Source organism: Cryptomeria japonica, chromosome 3 (genome assembly GCF_030272615.1).
Source record: "Cryptomeria japonica chromosome 3, Sugi_1.0, whole genome shotgun sequence".
Taxonomy (NCBI): Eukaryota; Viridiplantae; Streptophyta; class Pinopsida; order Cupressales; family Cupressaceae; genus Cryptomeria; species Cryptomeria japonica.
Genome location: NC_081407.1, coordinates 794,983 through 821,424, shown reverse-complemented (window position 1 = coordinate 821,424; position 26,442 = coordinate 794,983). Strand labels below are relative to the sequence as shown.

The following is a 26,442-nucleotide window of genomic DNA, read 5'->3' as shown; positions in this document are numbered from 1 at the left end:
TTTATATTGAAATGAAAGATCTAGGCTTTTTTATTCTTATTCAATCCTTCCGCTAATAAGCAATCAATGGCATTCAGAAAAAGCCATTTTGTTTTTAACAATGTATCAACCATAAGCTCCTACGAAATAAGTCTAATTTTTGTTCAAAGATTTATGATAAATATGCAGCTCTTTTCCCTGTACAATATGAATCTCATATGCAAAGTTGCAGACATCAGCACAACCAAAAGCTCTACTGGAAGATATGACTTGCACTTCATATATCTGGTTCTTGAAATTGACTCAGCCACCGTCGACACTCACAGTGATAATGCCTCGTCCTAAAGATCACATTTTAAAAAACGAAACTGCACATTTAAGCCTAGGATCAAGACTACAGTCGAAAAGGCTTGCAGTCAATGAAATCAGATTGGACATATACTTTTCCTCGAATGTTACTTCCCCTATACAGGATTATGGAAGATTGCTCCTGTAGCATGTTTTACAACCTAACCAAGAAGTATTTTTGCTCATTCTCAATTGCTTGCTGCTGCATACGTTCTTTTCTCTTCTTAATACGCTTACCATGAACAATAGATAATAATGCAATCATTTGCAGGCTTCCTATCCAATGCTGCCACTTTGCAATTTTCGACTGCCTTATGCTTTTTCCAAGGCATTTGAGCAAATGCTAACTCTTCAACATCCCTAACATTTTTCTTGAAAATGTCATCTCTTTACCTGTCTGGACTGAATCGGTCTGAGCGTTTATTTTACATGGTTTTTAGGGCATCTTTTGAAATAGTCTGATATTTACAAATTTAAAAGAAGTAATATGGTTTTTGATATCAAATCTAAAAATTTAGAGTTTGGAATATATTTATTTTGCATCTGAATTTATAGATTCAAATATTTTTAAATAGATAACATGTATGGATAGCATGAGACATGGCTCTCCATGACAAATGGTTTGACGTGTAATTAAATATACGAAAATGTTTTAGAATATGATTAAATATAATTTATATTTTTAACACTCCATGCTCATAAGTATGTTTTAAATCTAAAGAAGATGGCTAGTGTTCAGAATTCTCATGCTGCTCGACAAATTAGTCTCCTGAACTATATTTATGTTAGCCTTCATACGCTAGTTTGAGTTTTGCAGAGTTAGCTTGTCTTCATCTCAAACACGGATTGAATGAAAGCAGACAACTATAGTTCTCCTGATGTTTATAATGCAAAGAAGAGTTAGACTTTAATTAAATTGGAAAACATATAATATATCCAACCTGCAAACGTATCCAACCATCATCACACAAATCATATAATCATTTGACAATAATGCTACAGGAAACTTGAGCTCGCTGAGTGCATGCATGCAAACCAATCAGGGCATAGAAAGTCTATTGTGTGATGCTCCATTTCAAAATTGAAAAAGTGAAGCAATGAAGAACGAATTGTTTTTGTTCTTTTCTTTCACAGCAAGCCTCTCCTGCGTTTGTAATCAGTCACAGATAAAGTTGAGTTATGCCTCCTTCCGTCACTGCTTGGAACCTGGACTCCACAGGTGGCCTCAATCCGATGCTTTCTAGCCATAAAAGCCAAGTGGGCACCCTGAGCACCCCCAAACTTCTGCAGTCCATTAAGTGATATGGTAAGCTCAAAATCATGCAAACTGAATAACTTTGTGCCTTCAGCTACAGGAGCTTCTGTATCTACAAGCTTTCCAGCATCTGCAGCAGCTTCCAATGCCTTAGCTGTTGCTGCTTCCCCTGCCTGAGTTGCATCTGCCTCTTTGTTTGCTTCTGCATTTGCTTCAGTAGCACTACTCTTTGCACTGTAATAATTTTGTGATCTAGTCCAGCGACGAGAGAAAGGATCATACCCAGCCTCGCCTGCTTTAAGATTAAAGTTAGCCGGCTTGATCATTGAAGCATTCTTAAAATTTTCGAATCTGTTTTTCTTATTCATCTCAGCAAGCATTATGGCTTTTGCATCCTTGCTTTTTCTCTGAATTGAAAGGACTTCTAATTCTTTCAATCTTGTTTTGATCCTTTCTACTTCTGAATAATCATGTTTGCTCTCTGCAAGCTCCATCTCCTTCCTTAGCCTATCCTTCTCAGCAGCCAGATTTGATGGCCTTGCAGAAGCCATCTTCTTCTCCTGCAGCATCTGCTTTACAGTTTCTGCAGAATAGACAAAATTATTTATATCATTTAGTGCATTTTTTTTCTCTTCTATATCAGCTTTATGTAAAGCTCTGGCCCCAGTGCGCTCTACTTCCCGTTCCCATTCCTTAAACTCTTTCTCAAGAGGAGGTGAATCAGACACCCTTTCCATTTGCCATCTAGCTGCACTATCATCACTGCCCCAAACACAATCCAAGTACTTGTGAGTAATCCGATTCTCAAATTTGTATTGCTTGTCAGCATCAGTTGCATCTACATTTCTGACCATGCAAAGACGGTAAATACGTTGTCCTGACTTTGAAATACCAATGCCAATTCTCACAAAACAACCCACAATGATCTTTTCGAAGAATGGCTCCATGAACCACTTGGCAAGCTTTGATCTCCGGATTGTTATACTCTTAATATCATCAAAGGAAGGATTATCGGTGTGTGTGCCTTCTGCATCACTTTCCTCTGAATCTCCACGACTGCTTGGGCTTTGATCCCTGTTACTAGAGGATGATGGACTAACACTAGGGCTAGCATGAGACTTTCGTCTGTCAGGTGAAGAATCCCGTCCTCTAGATGACCCAGCAGTGTCCCTTCGCTTTCGTTGCACATCTGAATCCTGTGCCTTCTGTCTCCTTGCAACTAACTCATTTAAGGCATTTTCTTTCACTGACCTAGTAGATTTCACAGAAGAGCGCATCCGTGAAGATGGTGGCCCTATATCTTTTCCCCTCTGATTCCTAGTCTCATTTTGTCGAGCTTCAGCCCTCTTCCGCATCAAAAAATTATCCCTCACCTCTGCTCTCTCTGCCAAAATCATCTCCCTGTCTAGTTCAGACATCTTTCGAAGTCGCTCCCTATCTTCGTCATCTTTGTACAAATCACTCCCAAACGATAATCCATCACTATCTGAATCATCTATATGGTCACCATCATCGTCCTTTTCACCAGAATCAAATCTCTTCTTTAAAGGCATCCTTGACCCAGATGCCTTTCTATTTGTTGTTCCTGCATCATCAGAATCATCTCCGTTATCAGAATTGGAGTCACTGCCATCATCTGAATAGGAATCAGATTGCTTCCTCTTTGCTGGAGCTCGATTCCTATGCTTTCCATCATGGGCACTAGTTCGACCAGCTGCCTCAAGCAGCAAATTCTCAAGATCTGCCATACGCCTCGCTCAATTTTACGACCACCACAAATGCAACCTTCAAAGGGCTTCTATATGTGTGTGACCAAATATAATCATTTATCCTGAGATGGAAGTAAACAGAAAAGCATCAGTCCAATTACAAACTCAAATTGATATAAGATTATTCACTTAGAACAATACTCAAAAATCAGTTATAATTAACTTAGAATAATCGCAATGCTCCTGTACCATAGAACAGTTGTTTAACCAATTCTGCAATTATACTGTTAATATAACCATGTAATAAAACTTTCTAATATCTTTGAAGTCCACTTTATATGCGCAGTCATGAAGTTTATGTCCAAAGAACAATTTGATGAATTATACAGTAGATTTCCAACATCTCAAACAAAAGATATAAAAGTGAATGATTGTAGTAGATAAACTATTATTTTATATAAACAAATATAGTACTTTAAAATTACTCCCTTATTCCATATTTTTCATACACTTAAACAGAGTTGATTAAAAATTAGAACTAACATGATAACCATTTCGTATATGTGCCCCCTCATAAGTATTTTCAAAATTTTAGTGTCGTACAAATGAGCATAAGAGTAAAACTATGACAAAAACTCTAATTTGCCCCTCTGAAATCATCATTTTACCATTCCAGCTGTGAAAAAGAGCTCATAAGCACTACTAAACGTGATGCCTATGCACTTAATAACATAAGCACAATACTAATTCCCTTTATAAAATTCAAATATTTACACTTTCAGCCGTAAAAGTATTGCATGTAGGTTTAAAGAGAACTTATAGTCAAGCAAAATATTTACTAGGTTTAAAACTCATAACTATGACTTTCATGAACTTCTCCTAGTTGTAATAAGTATGTGTAATATTCCCTTCTTAAATGGGATTTGATAATAAATTATATATATATATATGATCAACAGGTATGATAGAGATTTCCAAATTTCAGTTGGTCATTGTACGAATGAACTTATAGAGTTCAGTCTTAAAGACATTCAGATATATTTATCAGAGTTGCTTCTGCAAATAATATATTATTCAGTAAATAATATATATTATATATTATTCAGTAAATAATATATATTATTCTATTATATTTGTAATGATTCATTTGAAGACATTATATCCTAATATATTAAGTCATTGCTGCAGTTTATATCACTACAGTAGTATCAATTTGTGCATTATTCATAATGTTGCCAGCTGTACACTTTTATAAAGGAACCCCTGTTTAGAGGGGACAATTTCTGACACAAACCTATTTGCCTGGCATTTCCTCTAACTACCGTACAAGTTCTAAAGAGAAAATATCACCATGTCATGCCTCGCCAAGTTAATCACAGCCTTAATGGGATCACTAAGATAATTTAGGCATTTAAATAAAGTTGAAAAGAAACATTGGCATAAATAATTAAAGACATAAAATTAAAATTAAAAAGGGACTCAAGACCAGCGATTAAACGTGGAGGGTTACACCCTTTCAAAAGGAAACATTTGTGGAAGGTTGAGGGACTCAAGATCAGCGATAAAGGATGGAGGGTTCCACCCTTTCAAAAGGAAACATTTGTGGAAGGTTGTGACTCCTTCAATGATAAGGTATAAAAGGGAAATCAACTCATTTGAAATGGGGCATCAATTGTGCAATAAAATGGGAAATAAGCATCTCATCTATAATCAGAAAATAAGACAAAATAAGAGATCGGATCTAACATTGATAACCAATTGGGGCATACAACAGTTGATATTGTATCTATGATTTGGTATGGGTTTTCTTGTGATATATACAGCCTAATGAATCTGTTTATATCTGCACATTGCTGATTAATGATGCATTGTTGTTTATGAGACTGTAATATAGCATAATGAATATTATTTCTATCTGTTCATTGCTGATTCATATTGTGCCGTTGCTTAAGGCCGTTTAATATATAGTTATATATAATACGTGACATAATATAGGATGTTCTATATATATTCCATTTTTTATTCATGGTAGGGGTAACAAGGGATTATAAGTAGGGGAATGGTGTTGGGGTCATCTTCTAGGTACGCCACCTCATGGTATAAGACCAGCGAGTCCCATGGGGCCAAAGGGCTACAAAGGGTACTGTCTTTGGGCTTAGAAAGGATGGACTTCCAGGGCACCCTATTGTGAATGCTTTTCATGCTCTCTGTCATTGTAAATGAATGCATTAAGAATGTTTGATATTGGGAAGTAGGATAGAAGTGACAAGATTGGGGGGAACGGTTATAAGACACCTCACTAGGTAATCCACCTCGTATGGATGGCATGGGCCACATGGGGCCAAGAGAGGGATAAGGTCCGCACTTGGGCCTAGGGTAGAGGATTTCTAGGGCACCCTATCAAGTCACCCTATCTTAGCTCTTCTATGGTTGAGCTTTCTCAAATTGATTTGAGCAGTTAATTCTAATATATGTTTGATGATTTCTAATTAAAATATCTATTTTATGAATTATGATTGTAAATGGTTCCCAACTTGTTTGCAGGATCTCAATCAAAGTTAAAGGTATCTCTAACCCTACTTTGTTTTTAATTAAAAATTGTGATTTAGGGCAAAAATCTGGGTATTTATAATTTGGGGACATTACAGTACAATTGATTAACATAATGGTCAAGGAAAATTTTAATAGATAATGAAATTGCTACAACCCTAGAACTTATGTATGCAAAGTAATAACAGTCCAGTCCTAATTTCCAAAGACAAACCTCAATATTTAACTGAATACAAATGCATATGCAGGGTAACAACAGTCCATACCACCATTTCAGTGATAAATCTCAAGATTTAATTTAATATAGATGCATATGTAGGGTAACAACAATCCAAGCCATCGCTCAATTGACAAATTTTAATACTATTGGAATACAATGTATATGGACAACACTAAAAGTTAGTTTTAATACTAGCACTTCCGAGGTGCAAGGGATAAGCCGATAGTTTAATAATGGAAGACATAAATGGAATTTAATATTACCTAATGAATTATATTAACATATAGGTCTATATACATGTGTCACTGTGTAATACAATTTGGTATATATTTTGTGGTAATTGTATTCATTGTTTGGGTAGAACCATTTTCCTTCGAAGGTTACATACATTTGTCTTACTTGTCTTTTTTGTAGCTCATCTTTTAAAATCCTACTTTTCAAATGCATCAAAACTAATTAGAAATCCATTATTTGTGAACGTTGCAGTATAATTATAAAAAGTCTATAACTGCAGAAAACAAGTAATTGCACATACTTAAACTTGCTATTGTAAGTAATTTTTGTGTATTAAAGAAGAGAATAATTAGAAGTGTGTAGCTCTATGAGAGTGTACAAGTAATTGTACATACCTGGACTTGCTATTGTGAGCGTAATTGTAGGCGATCTTCTTCTTTCTTTCTATTACTATTGTATGTATTATTTTTCCTTTTTGAATTAAAAAAAAAGTATACTCCACTGAAAAAATACAATTAGCAGCAATGCTTATCCTTAAATTTTCATCATAATATGCATGTTTCAAAAGAGTAAAGATAGAGAAGGAAAAACAAGATCATGTTCAGTCCTTCAAAGCAAGACTAGGGATTAAACAATGATATATCACCCTTTGAAGATAAAGAGTCAGGACAGGATTTTATGATTTTATGGATCCAATAGAATATCATAACATAACATAAAATTACTATAGAATATCATAACATATAAATTCTTATACTACAGACCTAAAATCAATGTTCTTTGTTAAACATTCACTTTATATACTGACCTGGGCTATAGATGAATATACATCTGCACTTAATCCAATAACGCTGAGGTAGATTCTAGAAATGGACTGAGAACAAGAAAACCAAGTTGATCTTAGGTTTTTTTAAATTGATATGCACAAGCCTTGCTCCCATTTTCCCATTTACTTATTGTCATGTACTAGTTTTCATTGATAGTATTTATGAGGGATTTCAAATATTGCACCAGAGTTTGTCTCACATGCACTACACTCAAGAAATGGGGGAACTTTGTGGCTAGCGCTGCAAATCTGTGATCTATGGTTATATATTGGAAGACATGCATAAAGTCTCACCTTCCTTTAAGGCTCAGAAAATTAGAAAGAGATACAAAGGTTATAGATGAATGGGTTCAGTTGTGCACAGAAAAGCAAACAAGATTGTTCCATATTTCTCCACCATGACCAGAAATGGACTTGGTGGAAAATATAGAAAATAAACACCATTATTGTACGAGACATAATTTTTCAGTAACATGTGCTTCATTATTTGTCAATTTAAGACATATTTTATATGCAACCGATTTTGAAATGCTTATGCATTATTGAAATAATATCTTTCTCTTTGTGTTATTAATAGTCATTTAAGTTGTTTCTAATTTCGCCTCTAGTTAACGATTGTTTCTTTTAGAAACATCATCTTTGTAACTCTATTTAAAGGAGCTTTGTCTCCTCGATTAAATTGAACAACATCAATTCTTTGAAATCCATATGCTTTTGCATCTGTATTATGGTATCAGAGCAGAGAATTAATTTTTTTTAAATTTCTTTGTAATTCTAAATATTTTCGAAAGGAACTTTTTAGAAGAAGTTTCAAAAGTTTTTTGAAGTGGTTTGCTTCTAGTTCGTGGATTTTTTTGCTGCAAATTGCATCACATGTCTTTGCCCTCGATCCACGTCTATTCTCCACATGTTTTTGCTCCATCTGGTTCATTCAAGGCCGCCTAGGGTTTCTGCAATTTTTTGACTAGGGTTTTGACCTTTCAGTTCAAGTCAAAATTTTATTCTGGTTGTAGATTCTTGGTGGGTTTTTCGAGACCTCAGTTGGGTCATTGTCAAATTTTTTTGGATGCATCGTTTTCCGTGCCTCATTTTTTGCGCCGTCGGATTTGTATTTTGATTTCAGATTCTTGGTGGGTTTTTCAAGAGCTTTTTTGGGTTGGTCTCAAATTTTTCTGGGTGCATTGTTTTCCATGCCTCGAATTTTGTGCCAACGAATTTGTCTTGAAATTTGTGCATGTACTTGTCTCAATGCATTGAACTTCGTACCTCAGGTTTCGTGCATTCAACATCTTCTCAGTACCTCATTTTTTGTGCCTCGAAAACGTGAAGTTGGCTTCTAGGCATCGATGTTTGTTTCAGGTTTTTATTTTTTTTACCTACAAAAATTTTTTGATAGGTTTTAATATTTTTTTCCCTTAAAAAAATCTGTGGGTTTTAATAATTTTGTCCTCAAAAATTATCTGTGGGTTTTTAAATATTTTTTGTCCCTGAAAAAAATAATGGGAGGTTTTATGTAATGTCCCCTACTAAGGTTTGGTCTATTTTAACCATAATTAATCTATTTCAAAGTACTCATGACCTAAACTAACTTGACATAATAAGAGTCAGATCTATCGTAACGCGAATCAAATCTATGATATTCTATCTTTCTTTAGTCTATCAAGTACTTACCAATTTATCATACAAGTTAATTAAACTTATTCTGATTTATTTATAAATCATTTATTTATTTATTAATTACTAATTGTATGAGTTATTATGCATTACTGCAGAGCAGTTTCTAAAGATATTATATTAATTATAATTTTATATTAATATCTATTATTATATCAATACCTATATTTATAACCCTTATATTATTCCTTATTCTGATTTGAACATAATACCAATAAATACATTATATTATATTATAAATCATATATATTTATTAGTTACCTATTTAATAATTTACCAATTATTAATACATTTGCTAAATACCTTTTGTATAAATCACTAATACCACTACTGCCTAAAAACATAAAGGTTAGTATAATGGTGGCTGAAAAAGGCAGACAGATCTGACGTGGTCTGCCACATATATTAAGTATGACTGTCATACTTATTGTAGTTTATATTAATATTACTATTAAAGTCTGCATAAACATTATCAGGCTTCATATATAGGCATACGTATTAAGCCATCCTCATGCATACCACCGATAACAAGAATGTTTGCTGCCTATGGCTTGCCTAATAGTTCCGATTCTCTCTCTCCTATGTGCCCCCACATCCTCCACATTGCAAGTTCTTTATATACTTTTTATATGTCCATTGAATAGGATCACATCTTCTCATGACAACAGTTATGACTTTTTATAATTCCCTTTCCTTACATAATAGTCTTAATCTCTTAGTATGATCGAATATACTTAACTAATAACCATATTTTTATTAACACCGTTTGAAGTCACTTTTCATGGTACGTGGTATTTGACTATTCCACGTCTCTTAAGGACAAATACTCATGCCTATCAGATATCATTTCATCTACTGGATATAGATCAATGACTATCGACATTCCATCCATTACAATAACCTCTGTCTTAGCCAATACGTAATACTTAGGAATATAACTTAATCGTTCTTCATTTCCTGATTCCATCTTTCTTTGATTGCCGCCAGCTATGTCTCTTTAATAGTAGATTACACAATATGGTTAGAGAATGATGAGTTGTAATTATCGATGATGATATGGCTACTAGTGTTTAGAAGAGGTCGGTGACTTTGACCACCAATTGTAATTTTTAATGATATGGAGCCAGATGTATGTTCATAATAATCGAATGATCATACCCAAAGTTGAACACCAACCCATGCCCCACTATCCCTTACTGGTTCACTATTATTTAATCAAGTAATATAACTAAATTATATATTTATTATTTTAGATATATAAATCATGTTTACATTTAAGAATAAGTAAATTATGTTTACAAGAATATTATTAATAATAATGTTTAATAAATTCCAAATAATCATGCATTGGTAATTAATAATAATAATTAATGAATTTCAAATAATTATTTCAATTAGGCTTTATATATATAATGATCAGAGAGGGGACATGACAGTGTATGATTTTTTCCTCAAAAATTGTACTTTGCTACAGTCTATTTTTAGTTGCACTTGGAGTTGTTGTGCGAACATCTACACTAGTCTCTTGTTTGCAGTCTATTTTCGAGCATCTTGCTCATCTGCAATAATTTGGAGGGTCTGCCGAATTTTTCCTCAAAATTGTGACAATTGTTCTTGGTGTGTCTCTAGTTACAGGGAGGAACAGTTCTCCAACATTAGGTTGGACGGTTGGTGTTGTTTTGGGTATCTCCAGAAGTTTTGCAGTTTTTGGTAGGGTCCGTGGCAGACTCATCTCAAGTGGCAGAGTTAGTGGCAGTCTCTTGTCTTCTGTTGCAATGTGCTCTGAGAAGAAGGGGGCAACCTTCTCTGTTATTTCTCTTGGTAGTTAGAACAATGACCATTAAGGGAGGCTATTAGAATAATATCTTTCTCTGTGTGTTATTAATGGTCATTTAAGTTGTTTCTAATTTTGCCTCTAGTTAATGATTGTTTCTTTTAAAAACATCGTCTTTGTAACTCTATTTAAAGGAGCTTTGTCTCCTTGATTAATTGAACAACATCGATTCTTTGAAATCCATATGCTTGTGCATCTGTATTATGCATAAGGTTGATCTTTTTAGTGCCTTTGATTGTTCCATATAAATCCACCATGACTAGAAATGGACTTGGTGGAAAATATAGAAAACAAACACCATTTATTGTACGAGACATAACTTTTCAGTAACATGTGCTTCATTATTTGTCAATTTACAACATTTTTTGTATGCAACCGATTTTGAAATGCTTATGCATATGGTTAATCTTTTTAGTGCCTCTATCTCCAGCATCAACTGAATGTAGGACAAGGTTGGAAAAAATTAGTGGATCACAGTTCTTTCCTTAGTTGTCCAAAGCTCCTAGGGTCCTCTCCCCCATCCCCATGTTTTTTATCTGGCAAGTATTCTTTATTAAATTATTTCTTTTTCTATTTGTCCCTGTCATATTTGCATTTTAACATTGCCATTTCTTTTGGTTAATAGTTTTCTATTTAGTGTAACTGCCCCAACCATGCATCAGGATTTGATTCTTTAGCAATTCTCTCCTAAACCTCTGTTGAATCATTTGACTCTTGCAATTCTCTCCTAAACCTCTGTTGAATCATTTGACTTTTGCTCTTTTTCTGAAAGCCATTTTGATGGGTTTTTTGGTTCCTAATGAAAATGTTGACGTTAGGATTTTGTTTTACTCTAGACGTCATTCAAGAAGCCATACTAAGATATTGCTGCATCTTTTTTTATTATATACCTGTACAATATTTTCATGCAGACATACCATCTTTATCAGAGAGTCTTGTTGCACAGGTTTTTTCATAAGTCTATATGAACCAATGCTTTATATTAGAAGTGGTAAACTATAGAATATTTATAGAAGGCAAACACACAACGGTATTGTAGAACAAAGAGGTTGTAGATAGAAATTTCACCAGCACTCATATTAATGATTGTAGAAAATATAGCAGAAATAAGATATAAGCCATTTCTAACATGTTTATATTTTGAATAATTGTTGCTCTTCAGATAAATATACTCCACCGAAGAACAACCAAAGAGCAACAAAGGCGGAGTTCCAAAAGGAATTTATTCTTATATGTTATTCTTATTTACTATGTGCAATTGTACTGGGAAAGCAATACATAATTGTTTCTAGGCTGCTCTAATGGAGAGCCAAAGGAAAAAAACTCTACATAAATATATCCTTTACAAAATATTAACTGCAACTTTTCCATGCAAACTACATGTCATCCAAAGTAATATGGAATGCATATATTAGTATAGAAGCATCGCCCATTCCATAGTACTCACCATAAACCAGCTCTTGAAGAGAGCCTCTAATCTCCCACGTGTTAGATGAAATCTTTGTAGAGCTGCTTGCATGGTTGCGATCTCAGAATGTTGAACATGGTTTGCACCCTCAGTCATTTCCATAGCGCATTTGACAATCTCACAATAGTTTGCTACAACATTGTTTGCAAATGTCATGATATTGTCCGTACAATTTCTCCACAAATTTACAGCAGTTGATAGCTCAGTTTGTAGTAAAGTGGGCTGGTTAAAGTAATCACTTCAGATGTCTATAATTTCTAGAGGTGGCCAATTGTTTTCCATTACCTGGAAGAAAAATAGGAGTGAAAAACCAACAATAAAATGGTTTTATTAATATGGGTGTGATAGAAAAACTAGTTAAGTTCAATAAAAAAAAATTTCACCCTTAAATGGCTGTACATTGCAAATCTAATATAAAAGCAGAACTAATGGTGCCAACAAAAAGAGGGGCAACAGGAATAAGGACAAAGTATATGCTGGTATGTACACTTGTGGAGAAAGAGTTAACCCCATAACATTACCACTAGCGATTGCACCTTCTTGTGCAATGGGTACACCGAAGAGGTTTGGAAAGTCAATTAATGAAAATTTATGGTCTATTTGTTTGCATACAAGTGTCATATTGAGGTTGATTGGTAGGGAGATATATAGGGGTAAAAAGAGATGTATAAACAACGAGGTAGAGATAGAGGGAGATATGGACAAACGAATATGGAGAGATGAAGATGGAGAGGCAAAGAGATTGATATAGATGTGTAGGAAGAGGGAGAGGGATAAAGATGGATGGCTAGAGAGAGGCAGACATGTCCAAAGATACAGAGAGAGAGAGAGAGAGAGAGATAATCACACTCCATTTTTCAATACTACACTCGTGCGTGTAATAGGGACAAAGAGGGAGAGATATGGATAGAAAAATGGAGAGATATAAGTGGAAGTGTGAGAGAGGGGACAATGGGGAGAGGGAGAAAAAGAGATAGGCAAATAGAGAGAAGTGTAAATAAGAGAGATGGGAAGAGAGAAAAATAAATACGGCGGAAGATAGAGAGGGAGAGATACAGATATATGGGAAGAGAAAGAGAGAGATACAAATATACGAGAAGAAAAAGCGAAATAGAAATAGGAAAAAATAGAGATATATGGGAAGAGAAAGAGAGGGAGAGATAAGGGATGGGAGGGATAGGAGAGTTGGGGAGAAATAAAGAGAGGGGGGAGAGAGAGATGGAGGGAGAGAAGGGGAGAGAGAGAGAGAGAGCTCAATATATAAAGAGGTGGAGTGTGAGGGGGAGAGGGTGATATAGAGAGATGGGCATATATAGAGAGAGATAGAGAGAGGGATCTAGACATAAAGAGATAGGGAAATATAGGTAGATAAATATGTAGATAGAAAGATATAGAGAAAGGAGCAAGAGAAGGAAAGAGATGGAGTGAATAGAGAGACCGAGATTGAGAATTAGAGATATAGAGAAGAATAGGGAGAGATAAGGATAAAAAGAGATAGAGGATGAAGTGAGAGGGAGACAAAAGGATAGAGAAACAAAGAGATGGGGAGGTGGAGTGAATAAGCGAGAGAGAGGGGGGGGCAGAGTGAGAGAGAAAGAAGGTGATAGAGACAAGTAATAGAGAGATTTGTATAGAGAGGGGGAAATAGGGAGTGTGTGTGTGTGTGTATGAGTGTGTGAGGGGAGATAGGTATGTATAAATAGATAAAGAGGGAGGAAGAGAAATAGAGAGAGGAGAGATAAGAAGTAGAGATATAGAAAGAGAGAATGATAGAGATAGGTAGAGATAAGGATAGCAAGGAGAGATAGATATAAATTGGGAGAGATGGAATGAGTGAGAGAGATAGATATAGAGGGAGAGATGGAAGAAGAGGGGAAGAGGGAGATGGGTATATTGAGATAGAAATAGGGATACAATGAGAGAGAGGGAGATGGGGAGATAAAAAGTTAAAGATATAGGAAGTGATAGAGAGATAAAAAGCTAAAGATATAAGATGATAGAGAGAGAGAAGTAGAGAAGGATATGTATACATAGATAAAGATTAGGAGAGATGGAGGGAGAGATAGAGTGAATAACATGTAGAGATGGAGAAAATTGGATATAAATAGAGAGGAAAAGGGAGATATGAGAAGATAAATATAAAGGGGGCAAAAGTGAGAGATAAAGGAGTTGCTAGAGACAAGTAATAGAGACAAAGGGAGAGAAATAAAATAATGGAGAGAAAAAAATATTGAGATATAGAGAAAGAAAAAGGGATTGTGTTTGTGAGTGAGAGAGAGATATAGAGATAGAGATAGGAAGGAAGAAATAGGGAATGTGTTTATGTGTGCAAGTGAGAGAGAGATATGGAGATAGAAATAGGGAGGGGGAGAGATATATAAAAATAGATAGATAGATAGATAGATAGAGAGAGAGAGAGAGAGAGAGAGAGAGAGAGAAGTACATGGAGAAGTAAGGAGATAGAGAGACATTAATTGAAAGATAAACTCAATAATTAAAAACTTATTATAAAATTAATTGAATGTAAATATAGTTAAATCATTAAATAAATTAAATTTTAAAAATTGAAATTGTACTTCAAATAAAATATTGAAAATAAAAATAAAACTATATTAAATTTTTAAAGCTAAAATTTTTACTTTTATGTTAAAAACTACAAGTAAAACCAAATTTAAAAATTAAAAATTAAATAAATTTTATTAAATGTATAATTAAAACTTATTATAAATGAATTGAATATAAATATATTTAAATTTTAAAAATTAACATGTACTTCAAATAAAATATTGAAAATAAAAATAAAACTATATTAAAATTGTTAAAACTAAAATTTTAACTTTATATTAAAAACTACAACTAAAACCAAATTTAAAAATAAAATATAAAATAAATTATATTAAACGTATAAAAAATCAATACATAATTTATTGATTTACTTAACTCACCTTTATATAAATAATAATAATAAATATTATTAAAACTCTTTATATTTATTTAATACTTTTTCTTAAACCCCTTCCAAGTAAAATGCTCCCTTACCTGCTTGTATGTCTTGTAGAACCCCGGGTGCCCAGTGAGGAGGGTATCATGGCAGGCTTGAATGACTTTGTTCTTGACCTTAGAGCAAGGCACAAGGTAGACCCATTCCTTATAGAGGATGAGTTCCTCAACCACCTGATATTGATTGTCAGCCATTCTTCCCTCTAAGATATCATTAGCAAATGAGTCCTTGGCATACTCAGCTGTGATCGCTACCCGCCAGTCAGCGGATATGTCAGACATGGCACATAGATAAGGCCTCCTGGATAGAGCATCTGCCACTATATTGTTTTTACCCTTTACATACTCGATATCAAAATCATAGGCTTGTAGCTTGCTTACCCACCTCTGTTGGCAGTCACTCAAATCTCGCTGGTTAAGGAAATACTTCAAGCTATTATGGTCTGTCCTCACCACGAACTTCCCGCAGACCAAGTATTGCCTGAATTTGGCAAGAGCATGCATGATAGCCAACATTTCTTTGTCATAAATCGAGAATGCTCTTTCAGTCTGGGTGAGCTTCCTACTTTCATATGCTATAGGGTGTTTGTTCTGCATTAATACAGCTCCGATGCCCTCTCCCGAAGCATCACACTCAAGCAAGAAAGGAGAAGAGAAATCTAGAATGGCTAAAACGGGACACGAACTCATTATTTCCTTGAGCTTATCGAATGCTTGTTGTGTTGTGTCATTCCATTTGAAAGCCCTTTTTTTTGTTAAGTTTGTTAAGGGTGCTGCAAGTTGGGAAAAACCCCTCACAAACCTCCTGTAGTAGCTGCAAAGGCCCACAAACCCTCTTAGCTGTGTCAAATTCTTGGGGGTGGCCCATTCCTGGATTGCCTGGATCTTTTCTTTGTCCACACTAACCCTTTGGGCACTGATCTTATGACCCAAATATAGAATCTCAGTCATCCCAAACTCACACTTAGACATGTTGGCATAGAAAGAGTTCCTTTCTAGAATATCGAGTACCACCTCTATGTGCTTCAGATGATCCTCCCATGTTTTGCTATAGACCAGGATGTCATCAAAGAAAACCAGCACAAATTTCCGTAATTGAAGGGTGAATACCTGATTCATGCATGACTAGAAAGTAGCGGGGGCATTGGTTAGCCCAAATGGCATCACTAAGAACTCGAAATGCCCAAAGTGACCTCTGAAGGCTATCTTGTGCACGTCCTCAGCCCTGACCCTAATCTGATGGTAGCCTGAACGCAGATCAATTTTGGAGAAATACACTGCTCCATGTAGCTCATCTATCAACTCATCTATCCTAGGAATGGGATAACGGTTTTTAATTGTTTTTTTGTTGAGAGCCCTGTAGTCAACACACATTCTAAATGTCCCATCCTTCTTCTTGACTAGGACAACAGATGACGCAAAGGGGCTAGAGCTTGGGCGAATGTGTCCCATATCCAATAATTCCTTTATAGCCTTCTCTATCTCTTCTTTGTACATCCGAGGATGGCAATATGGGGTGGTGATTACAGGTTTTGCCCCTTCTTCGAGCTCTATCACATGCTGAAACCCCCTGTTAGGAGGTAGACCTGCTAGAACTTCCTGAAAGACCCTCCATCTCTTATCCAAAATCATCTGTATATCACTATGGAATGTTCTCTCTTCCTTCAGAGCGTTAGTGTTTGTGACCAAACATTCCACAGCCCAAGCGACTTGATTCCGCCGGAAAGACCGTTCCATCCTTTTTGCTGTCACCATCATAGGACCATTTCTCGAGAGCCCTTTGAGAACAACCTCCTTGCCCTCGTGCTGGAATTTTAGCTCCAGAGTTTGGTAGTTGGTAGTATGATCTCCTAAGGAGTGGAGCCACTGCACCCCAAGGACTATATCTATATCACCAATGTCTACGACATAAAAGTCTTCCTTCACCCTATGGCCTCCCATAATCAGCTCTGTTTGCGGTATTCGTTTTGTGCATGGAAGGATATTCCCTCCCACTACCAGGACATCAAATCCTTCAAAGTTTTCTGTCTCTAAACGCAACCTTGCCACCGTCTTCTTGTCTATGAAGTTGTGTGTGGCTCCCCCATCGATTAGCACGGTCACCTTCTGTCCTCGCAGAACCCCTCTCATTCGGAGAGAATGAAAGTGAGGTGTTCCAGAAAATGTTGCCAAAGTGCCTTCAGCCGAGCCTTCATCTTGTTGTTCCTCCATGTTGTCTTGTTCAGTGGCCCCCCCTTCACTTTCATCATCGGGAACCACCTCGATGTAATAAACATGACCCCTTCCTTGGCACCTGTGTTGATTGCTCCATTTCTCCTTGCAATAATAACACAAACCCTTCCTGCGAAGTTCATTCCTTGACAGTCCCTGTAGATCCATAGGCGATGCCTTTGGTGGGGGATTTGTCTTAAGGAAGGGTGTCTTGGCCGGCTCTACTGGTGCATTTTTCATGGTGATTTTCCCTTTCTTGGTGGAATCCCCAAGGCTTAAGGCCTTTCGAATGGCATCTTCTAAGGTGGTTGGCTCCAAAGCGAATCAGACAGCCCTTCGATGAAGAAGAAGGTAAGTCTTCTATCTGAGACATCAAATACCATCACAGCGAACCTTTGAAATTCTGAAACATATTCATCTATGGTGCCAAATTGCTTGAGCCTGGTCAGCTCCTGAAAGTATGCCTCTAGGTCCTTCCTGTCGAACCTCTCTATTAACTTCTGAGTGAATTCTGCATATGACTTAACTTGTCCGAAACCTTGGGTCACAATGCCATGATGCCACCATTCGTGTGCTAGCTCCTCCAAGTGTAGGATGGCGAATTTGACACCTTCTTCTTCAGTCATGGGGTTGAGGGAAAAGTACGTGTCCAACTTTTGTATCCACGATTGAGCTGTCATCTTCCCGGAGCTGTCATCTTCCCGGATCCATCGAAAGTTGGCAATGAGAGTTTGTTGATTTTCTATTGGAGGTCTTTGTTTCCACGATGTTGTCTTTCGTCACTATGCCTGGCATTGTAGAACTGATCGAAGGTAATGGCTGCTTGGGCTTCAGCGCTCAGGTTCAAATACTCCTACACAATATTGGCATAGCTGCGCTGTTCTCCTTCTGGTCGTCCATTTGAACTAGGCAAGAACTTAGGTTGGGTGTGAATATGCCCATGCATAGTTCTGCTATGTCCTCCTCCATTTGAATGTTCTGGCCGGCTTTCTTCAGCACTGCTGGAACCACCTGTAATGTGGTTAACCGTAGCTGTGAGGGTTTGTATGGCCTTCAGCAATTCTTGGTTGGTCTGGTCCTGTTTCTTCATGAAGTCGTTCAATTTATCCTGTGGATCTTGATCCCCCATCTTCTTACCTCTGTCTCCTATTCCTTGAGCCGCTTCGAACTTCTTCCTTTCTCGCTCTAAAGCACGGATGTCCCTCTGGCTGAAGGGCATAAGCCGTAGCCCACAGGCTGGCAGGTCTTAAGCGCTCTGATACCACTGTAAAAAATCTCGACCCAACTCAGAAATGAAACACAATAACAATTCGCACCAAATCAATGCATCACATGTAACTGAAATGACATTAGGCAGTAACAAGTAGGCGATTTGCTTAGCTCAAGCTACGCACCAGCTAAGAGTTCTGATCAGGCAGCTATGCTCCAGATCAAACAGACTATTATTCCCAAATTCCACATGCTTCCAAAAAAAATGAAATTTGATCCCTATAAATACCAAGTTTGACCCTACCACCAAAGGGTAAGTCGGCCAAACAAAAGAAAAAAAATACATTTAATAGTTCAAATTCAATGGCGCCAAAAAAGGGGACCACACAGAAATATTTAAATTTAAATATTTAAATTTAATGATTAATGTCGAGGGACATTACATATATTGAGAAACTCGGGATCAGTGGAAAGACCACGTGAGAAAACTTTGTTTTGCTGAATGAACATTAACACCAAAATGTTCTGAAGAAGACTAACCTAACTATATATCTCATATACTTCACCTTATGTAACAGCAAACATTATAAGCCCAAAATTAGATTTATTGATTAACTTAACAGAGTTGCATTCTTTTCAAAATTGTCATAATGGGTTATGAGTATTACATTAACCCATGTTAACACGTCAAATCATTTTTTAAGTATTATTAATCTCAGAATTACTGTCAGCAAGTATTCCAAATAGGTTGTTCAGGTACATGGTAAAAAAATAGGTATAAAAATTGTCAAATATAAAAGAGGTAGAAATGAAAAGGTGTGTGAAAAATGTCATAGAAAAAATGGGTAGTTCAGATACATAGTAGTTCCGATTAGAAGTTCCCATTCCTTAAAGATACATAGTAGCTGGGTTGTTATTGTACTTACAATTCACTATAACATAATCAGATCTGAGGATCTGTTGTTGCTGGGTTTTTCCTCCAGGAGGGAGGTTTTCCCAGGGTATTTGTGTCTCTGTGTTCATTTTGTTTATCTCTATTTATCAGCAAACAATCTAGTTAGGAGCTAATTGTGATTTCTGGGTTCTTATATTAATCTGAAAGGCTAATTTCAACATGGTATCAGAGCTCTAGGTTCATATAGAGGTTATGATCAGATTTGTGCTCCTATCTGACATGTTGTTCAAAGGTTTAGTCCTCATGGCTTCTTATATCAGGGCTGAAGATAGGTTGGAAGGTCACAGAAATTACTCTTCTTGAAAGGTCAAGATAATGATGGCATTGAATGATCTTGCTGAATATGTTGGCAAGAATGCTAAGGAACCTGAGGATGAAAGTGAGACAGAAGATTGGAAGAAGAAGGACTTCCAAGCTCAAAGGATAATAATAGACTCCGTCAAAAATCACTTGGTGCCATCCATCTCCATGAAGAAGACCGCTAGGGAGATGTTCACCACATTGGAAAAGATGTACGAAGTCAACAATACCAGCTACATACTTGCTTTAAGGAATCAGCTCTCTTACATCAAATTAGAGAAAGAAGAACCTGTTGCTGCTTACTTCATGAGAATCTCTGAGCTAAGAGATCAGCTTGCTACCGTTGCGAAGAGCATTGAAGATAGTGACTTATCTATGACTGCCCTAAATGGTCTTCCTCCCTCTTGGGAACTGTTTGTTCAAGGAATCAGTGCCAAAGTTGAGATTCCTAAGTTTGATCAATTAATGGGAGATTGCATTCAAGAAGAGTCTCAGCTGACTACGAAAGGAAAAATTAAGAACCCTCATGATGAGCAACATGTCCTCTTGGCTAAGAAGGAAGGCAGCCATTGGAAGAAGAATGATCTCAAGAGAAATAGAGATTTTAGCTCTTCTACCCCTCATTCAAGGAAGAAACCAAGAGACTTATCTCACATCCGATGCTTCTGATGCAACAAGCTTGGCCACTTTGCAAGGGACTGTCAAACTCGGGACGAGCAAGAAGATGCAAACATAAATGAAGTATCAAATCCCCACAATCGTGAAGATTTCCTCTTTTGATCTATTGGTTTGTTGATCCATCCTTTAGTTAAAACTTAAAACTTTTGATCTTGTTGTTTTATTTCAGCAATGATGTATTGGAAACTAATCCTTACAGCTGTTCTAGAAGGAAAATTATCAGGTTTACAAGCATGATCCAAGAAGGCCCACTTCAGCTCATGCCATCGGATCTAGATTTGAAAGTCTACTCAAACTTTCTTCTTATTAAGGATACAAATTTGATAAATTCTATTTTAGATTTAGGATTGGTTCCAACTTTAAGTTAGGAAATTTGTTGTGGATTTATCATCTAGATAGGGTTTTAGAGGGAGTCTCATGATACTGTCAAAATGCCTTATTTCTGTAAATCTTATTGCTGGTTTTCTAAACTTTGTGTTTCAGCTCTAATGATGGATTTAATAGAATATGTCTAATGTATGATCTCTACTTGATTATAGCAAAGTTATTTCCTTTCTTCTATTAGATTTTATGTTGAAACTAACGGGTGTTCTTGTTTTATTCTATGATACACTGGGTGTATCATCCACCCTCTGCGAAGTGCAAGGTGGTAGTTCTTTCTCACCCTCTGCGAAGTGCAAGGTGAGTCCACCCTCTGCGGAGTGCAAGGTGAGTTCACCCTCTGCGGTGTGGCAGATCGTTCTTCTCAGTGGAGAAGATTATTGTATCCTCTGCGGTTGTGCATGATTCATGTTGAATGTTTATGTATATATCTAAGTATTCATTCTTGCAGGAATGCATAAGGAAAGATCTCTTTCTTCCTTTGTGGATGTGCATGATGAAAGATCATGAAATTCTGATGATAAATGCAGGTCCCAAGAAAGTGTGAAGCTATGAAGTTTTGGATTCATCCTTCGCAGGCATTGCAAGAGGAATTTCATGGAAAGGTCCATATTGTGTAAATTTGTGTTCAAATTGCATATTGTATGTATTACTTAGGGCTGGGCCCTAATCATGTAATCTGGTTGAAAGATTCCGATTATGTATTTATTTTCCTCCCTAGTTAAGAGGGAGTGTTGGTATTTGTAACTAGATAGAAAAATAAAAGTTCAATTCTGATTGCCGAAGGCAACATTAGAATTCAACTTAAGTAATAGGGTTGGGCCCAATCATGATAAAAGGCAAGAAGGCGCACTCCCTAACGTGTGGACCCATTCTTACTATGTGGCATGTGAATTAGTTATGTATTGTTCATTTGTAATGGGCTGGGCCCAATAACCATACGTTGTATTATGACAGGACCATTTCCTAACGTGTGGACCCATAAATGTTCACACGCAGCACATTATGTATTCCTCCACATGAAACGTGTGAAACACACACCTTAATGTAACGTGTGGACTTATTTGCATTTTATGTTGACGCCAAAACAATAAATGGCCAACCTAAGGTGAGACCAAAATAAGGCGATGCCTCATATATATGCGCATTCAATTGAAGGGAAAGAATCATCATTTTTTGGTGCTGCGAAATACTTCTGCTGTAGTGCGAAATACTTTATTGGTGGTGCGAAATACTACAGTCTGCTGCAAAGATAACAAACAAGTTGAAGCCCTTGAATCACACAAAAATCTGCTGTTATGAGATAAGTTTGTTTTCAGCTGATAATTGTGCCCTAGCTGGGTTGTTATTGTACTTACAATTCACTATAACATAATCAGATCTGAGGATCTGTTGTTGCTGGGTTTTTCCTCCAAGAGGGAGGTTTTTCCAGGGTATTTGTGTCTCTATGTTCATTTTGTTTATCTCTATTTATCAGCAAACAATCTAATTAGGAGCTAATTCTGATTTCTGGGTTCTTATATTAATCTGAAAGGCTAATTTCAACAATTGGTGTCTCTTGCCTTGTGTTCTTTATAATCTGATTGCTTAAAATTAACATCTGATTGTTAAAATTAACACTAACAGTTGGAAATTAGATAGTAACCTATAACAAGTATGTAAATTGTGTGAAAGACTTGAGGAAGTGATATTTCACCATTGTTGCCTGGAACGCAACAAAGAGACAAAATTTCAAGCAATTTCTGGCATGATCAAACTTCCCTTCTTTGCTTTGGTCAATGAGTAGGCAAATTTTCAGTATAAAGTTTCAATTATCGTTCCAAATGGGCTTCACATTGCCAAAATTTCAATTTTCACATCTTGATGGGTTCTAAGGATTTGTCAAATAGTTTTCAGACCTTATTTTTGTCCCAATATTCAATTGTTTCAAAACAAAGAAGAGAATGAGTGAAATAAGCTTGCTATTAAGCATATAGAGCAGAAGCAGAGCAGAAGCAGAGCAGGGGCGTTGTAAGAAAATGTACTGTTTAACTCTTGCTTAGTTTAAACTCCATTGAAAGACAAATAAATGTACCTACAAAATGTAGACTAATAGAAAAATGAATGTGCACTAGAATGAACTGCAAACAGTAGACAAAAAAACATTAACAATACATACATAAGTCGCATGGGTTTGGTAGAAAAGCTAACTTTGTTTAATAAGTTTTTTCAAGTCCATATAGTTATGAAAAATTAAAAGGCCTACAAACACATTAAAATCCATGTGGGGGACACAAGAGAACGTGCTTATGACTTGCAAATCATTTTTCACATTAATGGTTTCTAAGTAGGGAAAAACCTTTTTTTCTAAAAAGTTATGATTTCATCCTTAGTCATCAATATTCTTTTGGATGTGTAAGGTGGAAATGATTAGTGTGTCAAGGATTCAGGTGAGAAGAAACTCATACCATCAAGATATGTGAAATGGAGGAAGTCCAAATAGACAACTTCAAAAAGATAACAATGCTTTCAAATGTCAAGGATAAAGGTTGGGAATACCTTATGACAAGAAAGTTAAAAATCTAGACTCCAAAGGGATACTTAGAAGAAGGTTTGAAAGTTGGGGGGTTGGAGTTGGCGAACAAGGCATGATAGAAAGAGAGGTCTGAACAGTTCGAAAAATAGAATCAAGAAAGTTTTGGAGGGTGAAAAAGAAGATAGTGAAAGATTGGCATGGAAAAGGTATTTGGAAAAGAGATGGTCCAAAACTATGATCCAAAAGATTTAGACAAAAAAATTTAACTGCAAAGCAATCAATGATGCTAAAGAAATGATATGACTGGAAACACAAATCTGAAATTTCGATGCTATTTTTTTTGTAAGGCATTGGGGTGGAATGTTGGGGTTCCGATGGATGGTGTGAAGGCAAGGGAGAGGCCAACAGTCCGAAACTCATGCAATTTGGAAGGTAATGTGGAATTACAAACAAGGCATGCAAACTGTTAGAATTCCTCAAAGTAAACTGGTTTCAAGGGATTCCTAGATCATAGGAATTGCACGAAGTGGATTTGTTCAAAAGTCATTAGAAACTCGTGGCATATCCAAAGAGCAGATGTAAAATAAAATTACAATAGTGACGACTATACACATTTCTCGTAAACCTGGAAGACTCTACATTTGTAATCGGTACATTCATGACCAAATCCATTGAAAATTGCACTGCTCTTCCGAAACATCTTGAATGGATTTACATAGGATTGGTAATTATCTCAGATAGTGCAACACTTTCAATGATTTTATAAAAAGATTGTACCAGCATCCTACACACCTGCGCCAAACTGGGATATTTGGATTAGGGCATGAAAATTATTAAAACAATAATTGAAAGTGAAATTTTGTTGGATGTTATTGTTGGCAATGCTCTGGTGGGCATGTACGCAAGATGTGGAAGCATGCAGAATGTGCATGAACTGTTTGACAAAATACTTCAACGAAGTGTGGTCTCATGGAATGCTATTATTGTGAGATTGCACAGAATGGGCTTTTGAGGTTGTAAGGTCACACGAGCAGAAGACAACCACAAATTTATCCCTCTTTACATTATTTACACCTGAGATAACCCCAAATTTATCCCTCTTTACATTATTTATACCTGTTTGTAGAATTCAATGGTATAGCGAGAAGAAAACCCCATATTCCTCCCTCTTTCTATACCCTAGCATAAATTATTTTCAAGAATGCCAATGGAGATTTATGAGACTGGACGAATTCAATCATAATATAAATCTTTACACTTGTACCACAGAAAAATAAACCACAGAGAAAGGAATGCCAAAATTAACTCTCAAACAAGACAACGATTCAACAAAGGGAAGAATGTAAATACCTGTTAGTGCGAGAGTTTTGTTTGACTGCTCGTGTACTCAATAATTTACCATGCAGTATTTATAGGATATTTGGGCGGTGGTAGAAGGCGGCGAAAGACGGGAGTCATTGAAGAAGTTAGTCAGTTCCAAAAATTTCTCAACCGAGTACCAGTGGTACAATGTTTATCCTTGATTTTCAACAGCAAGGCGTTTTTATTGTTGTCACTGCATCAAGTTTACGAAAGGATAATAATTACAAAAACCCTCAATGCCAAACTTCGACAGATTTTTTCTCTGGGCCCAAAAAATCTACTTTCTGTTTGCCGTAAAAATATTTTTGCATCCCGTCAAAATGTTTGAGAGTAAAAATTCTGGTGGTTTATAAGCGTGAGACAGGTATTCGGGCAATTTGTGGACTGCAGGTCCACAATAGAAGCCTATCGGCTTAACTAGGTAATGATAATGCACAGACAAGGCATTTGGAATGTTTGTCAACACCTCTTAAAAAGGAATAAAAAATTATTTTTGACCTGTTGTTCTATTTGTCATTCAACTAATATAATTTGAAAACATATGGCAATATTAAGTAGCTCATAGTGGAGAACTTATCCAGCATTTACATCATGCAGAGGAAATGAAATAGAACATACTCGTGAGGATTTTAGGCTCAAAATCTTCTGCAGCTTTTTTTATAATCAGCAAACTTTCGCTTTCCTATTCCTTTTCTCCTCCCTCAATGACATTTGTCTTCTTCCCCCCATCCAAAATTGATAACCAGCCCTCTAAGAATTCCACGCTAAGCAGCCACTATGCCTCCTTGAGGCTCCACGCAGGCCATAACTCCCCTATTTGCCAAAAATCTCCCCAATTCCTGTGTAATTTCCTCCACTTCCAGCCCCTGGAACTGCAACTGCTCTAATCACTAGGGTTTCATAATGCCGCAGACTCTCTCTACCAGACTTTTAATTTTCACGTTTTCCCTTTTTATTCCACCATATTCCTAAGACATTTTATAAGATAGAGCGGTGAGTAAGGTTTGGTAACAAAGCTTATGCAAATTGTTTATTAACAACATATCAATACTTCCAACATCACAAGAAGAATTGTTCAAATTGAAACAAAAGTGTAGTTGGCTATTAGTATAAAATATTAAAACTAGCAATTGCGCTTTAGTGTGCAATGGGTATGTTGAGTAGTTGTGGAAGGTTAAAAAAAAAAATTGGTCTTTTTTTTTGCTTACATTTGTGTAATGCATGAGACAAATTGGTAGGTCATTTAACAAAAGTCTCAATAGATAAGTGATAGCTTCAAATCAATTATACAACCACTTACATGGATCCGAACATGATTGAAACTAAACATTTGAATTGAGAATATTATCAAGCTTCATTACCGATAGGATCACGTTATGTTTGAAATAAGGAGAGAGGGAGATAGTGGGAGATATAGAGGGGTAACAAGATAGAGATAGAGAGGAACATAGAGATGGAGATTGAGATGGAGATGGAGAAGGAGAGGGATATGGAGAGGAGATGGAGAGAGGAAGAGAGAGAGGAGACGGATAGATATGGATGGAAGAGATAAATATATAGAGGGAGAGAGGGAGAGAGAAAGATAAAGATAGATATAGAAAGTGATATATAGAGAAAGGAAGAGATGTAGAGACAAATAGAGATGGAAAGATAATGAAATAGAGATAGAAGGAGACATGAAAGAAAGAAATGGAGAGATAGAGCTAGAGCGATAAATAGATATAGTGGGTTAGG

General features: G+C 36.2%; 1 protein-coding gene across 4 annotated transcripts; it reads right to left on the bottom strand.

Annotated features, from left to right (window-relative positions):
* Positions 1 to 1,208: 1,208 nt before the first annotated feature.
* Positions 1,209 to 25,682, bottom strand: LOC131041162 (protein RTF1 homolog). Of its 4 annotated transcripts, XM_057974150.2 has the most exons (4): positions 25,327 to 25,682; positions 24,697 to 24,901; positions 12,077 to 12,382; positions 1,209 to 3,413 (listed from the first exon to the last, which is right to left on the bottom strand). In XM_057974150.2, exon 4 carries the CDS (start codon positions 3,328 to 3,330, stop codon positions 1,456 to 1,458), a length of 1,875 nt encoding a protein of 624 aa, XP_057830133.2. In that variant the 5' UTR covers positions 3,331 to 3,413; positions 12,077 to 12,382; positions 24,697 to 24,901; positions 25,327 to 25,682; the 3' UTR covers positions 1,209 to 1,455. The 4 variants fall into 4 exon arrangements, with proteins under 4 accessions (XP_057830133.2, XP_057830132.2, XP_057830135.2 ...); XM_057974149.2 differs by lacking the exon at positions 12,077 to 12,382; XM_057974152.2 differs by lacking the exon at positions 24,697 to 24,901.
* Positions 25,683 to 26,442: the final 760 nt, after the last annotated feature.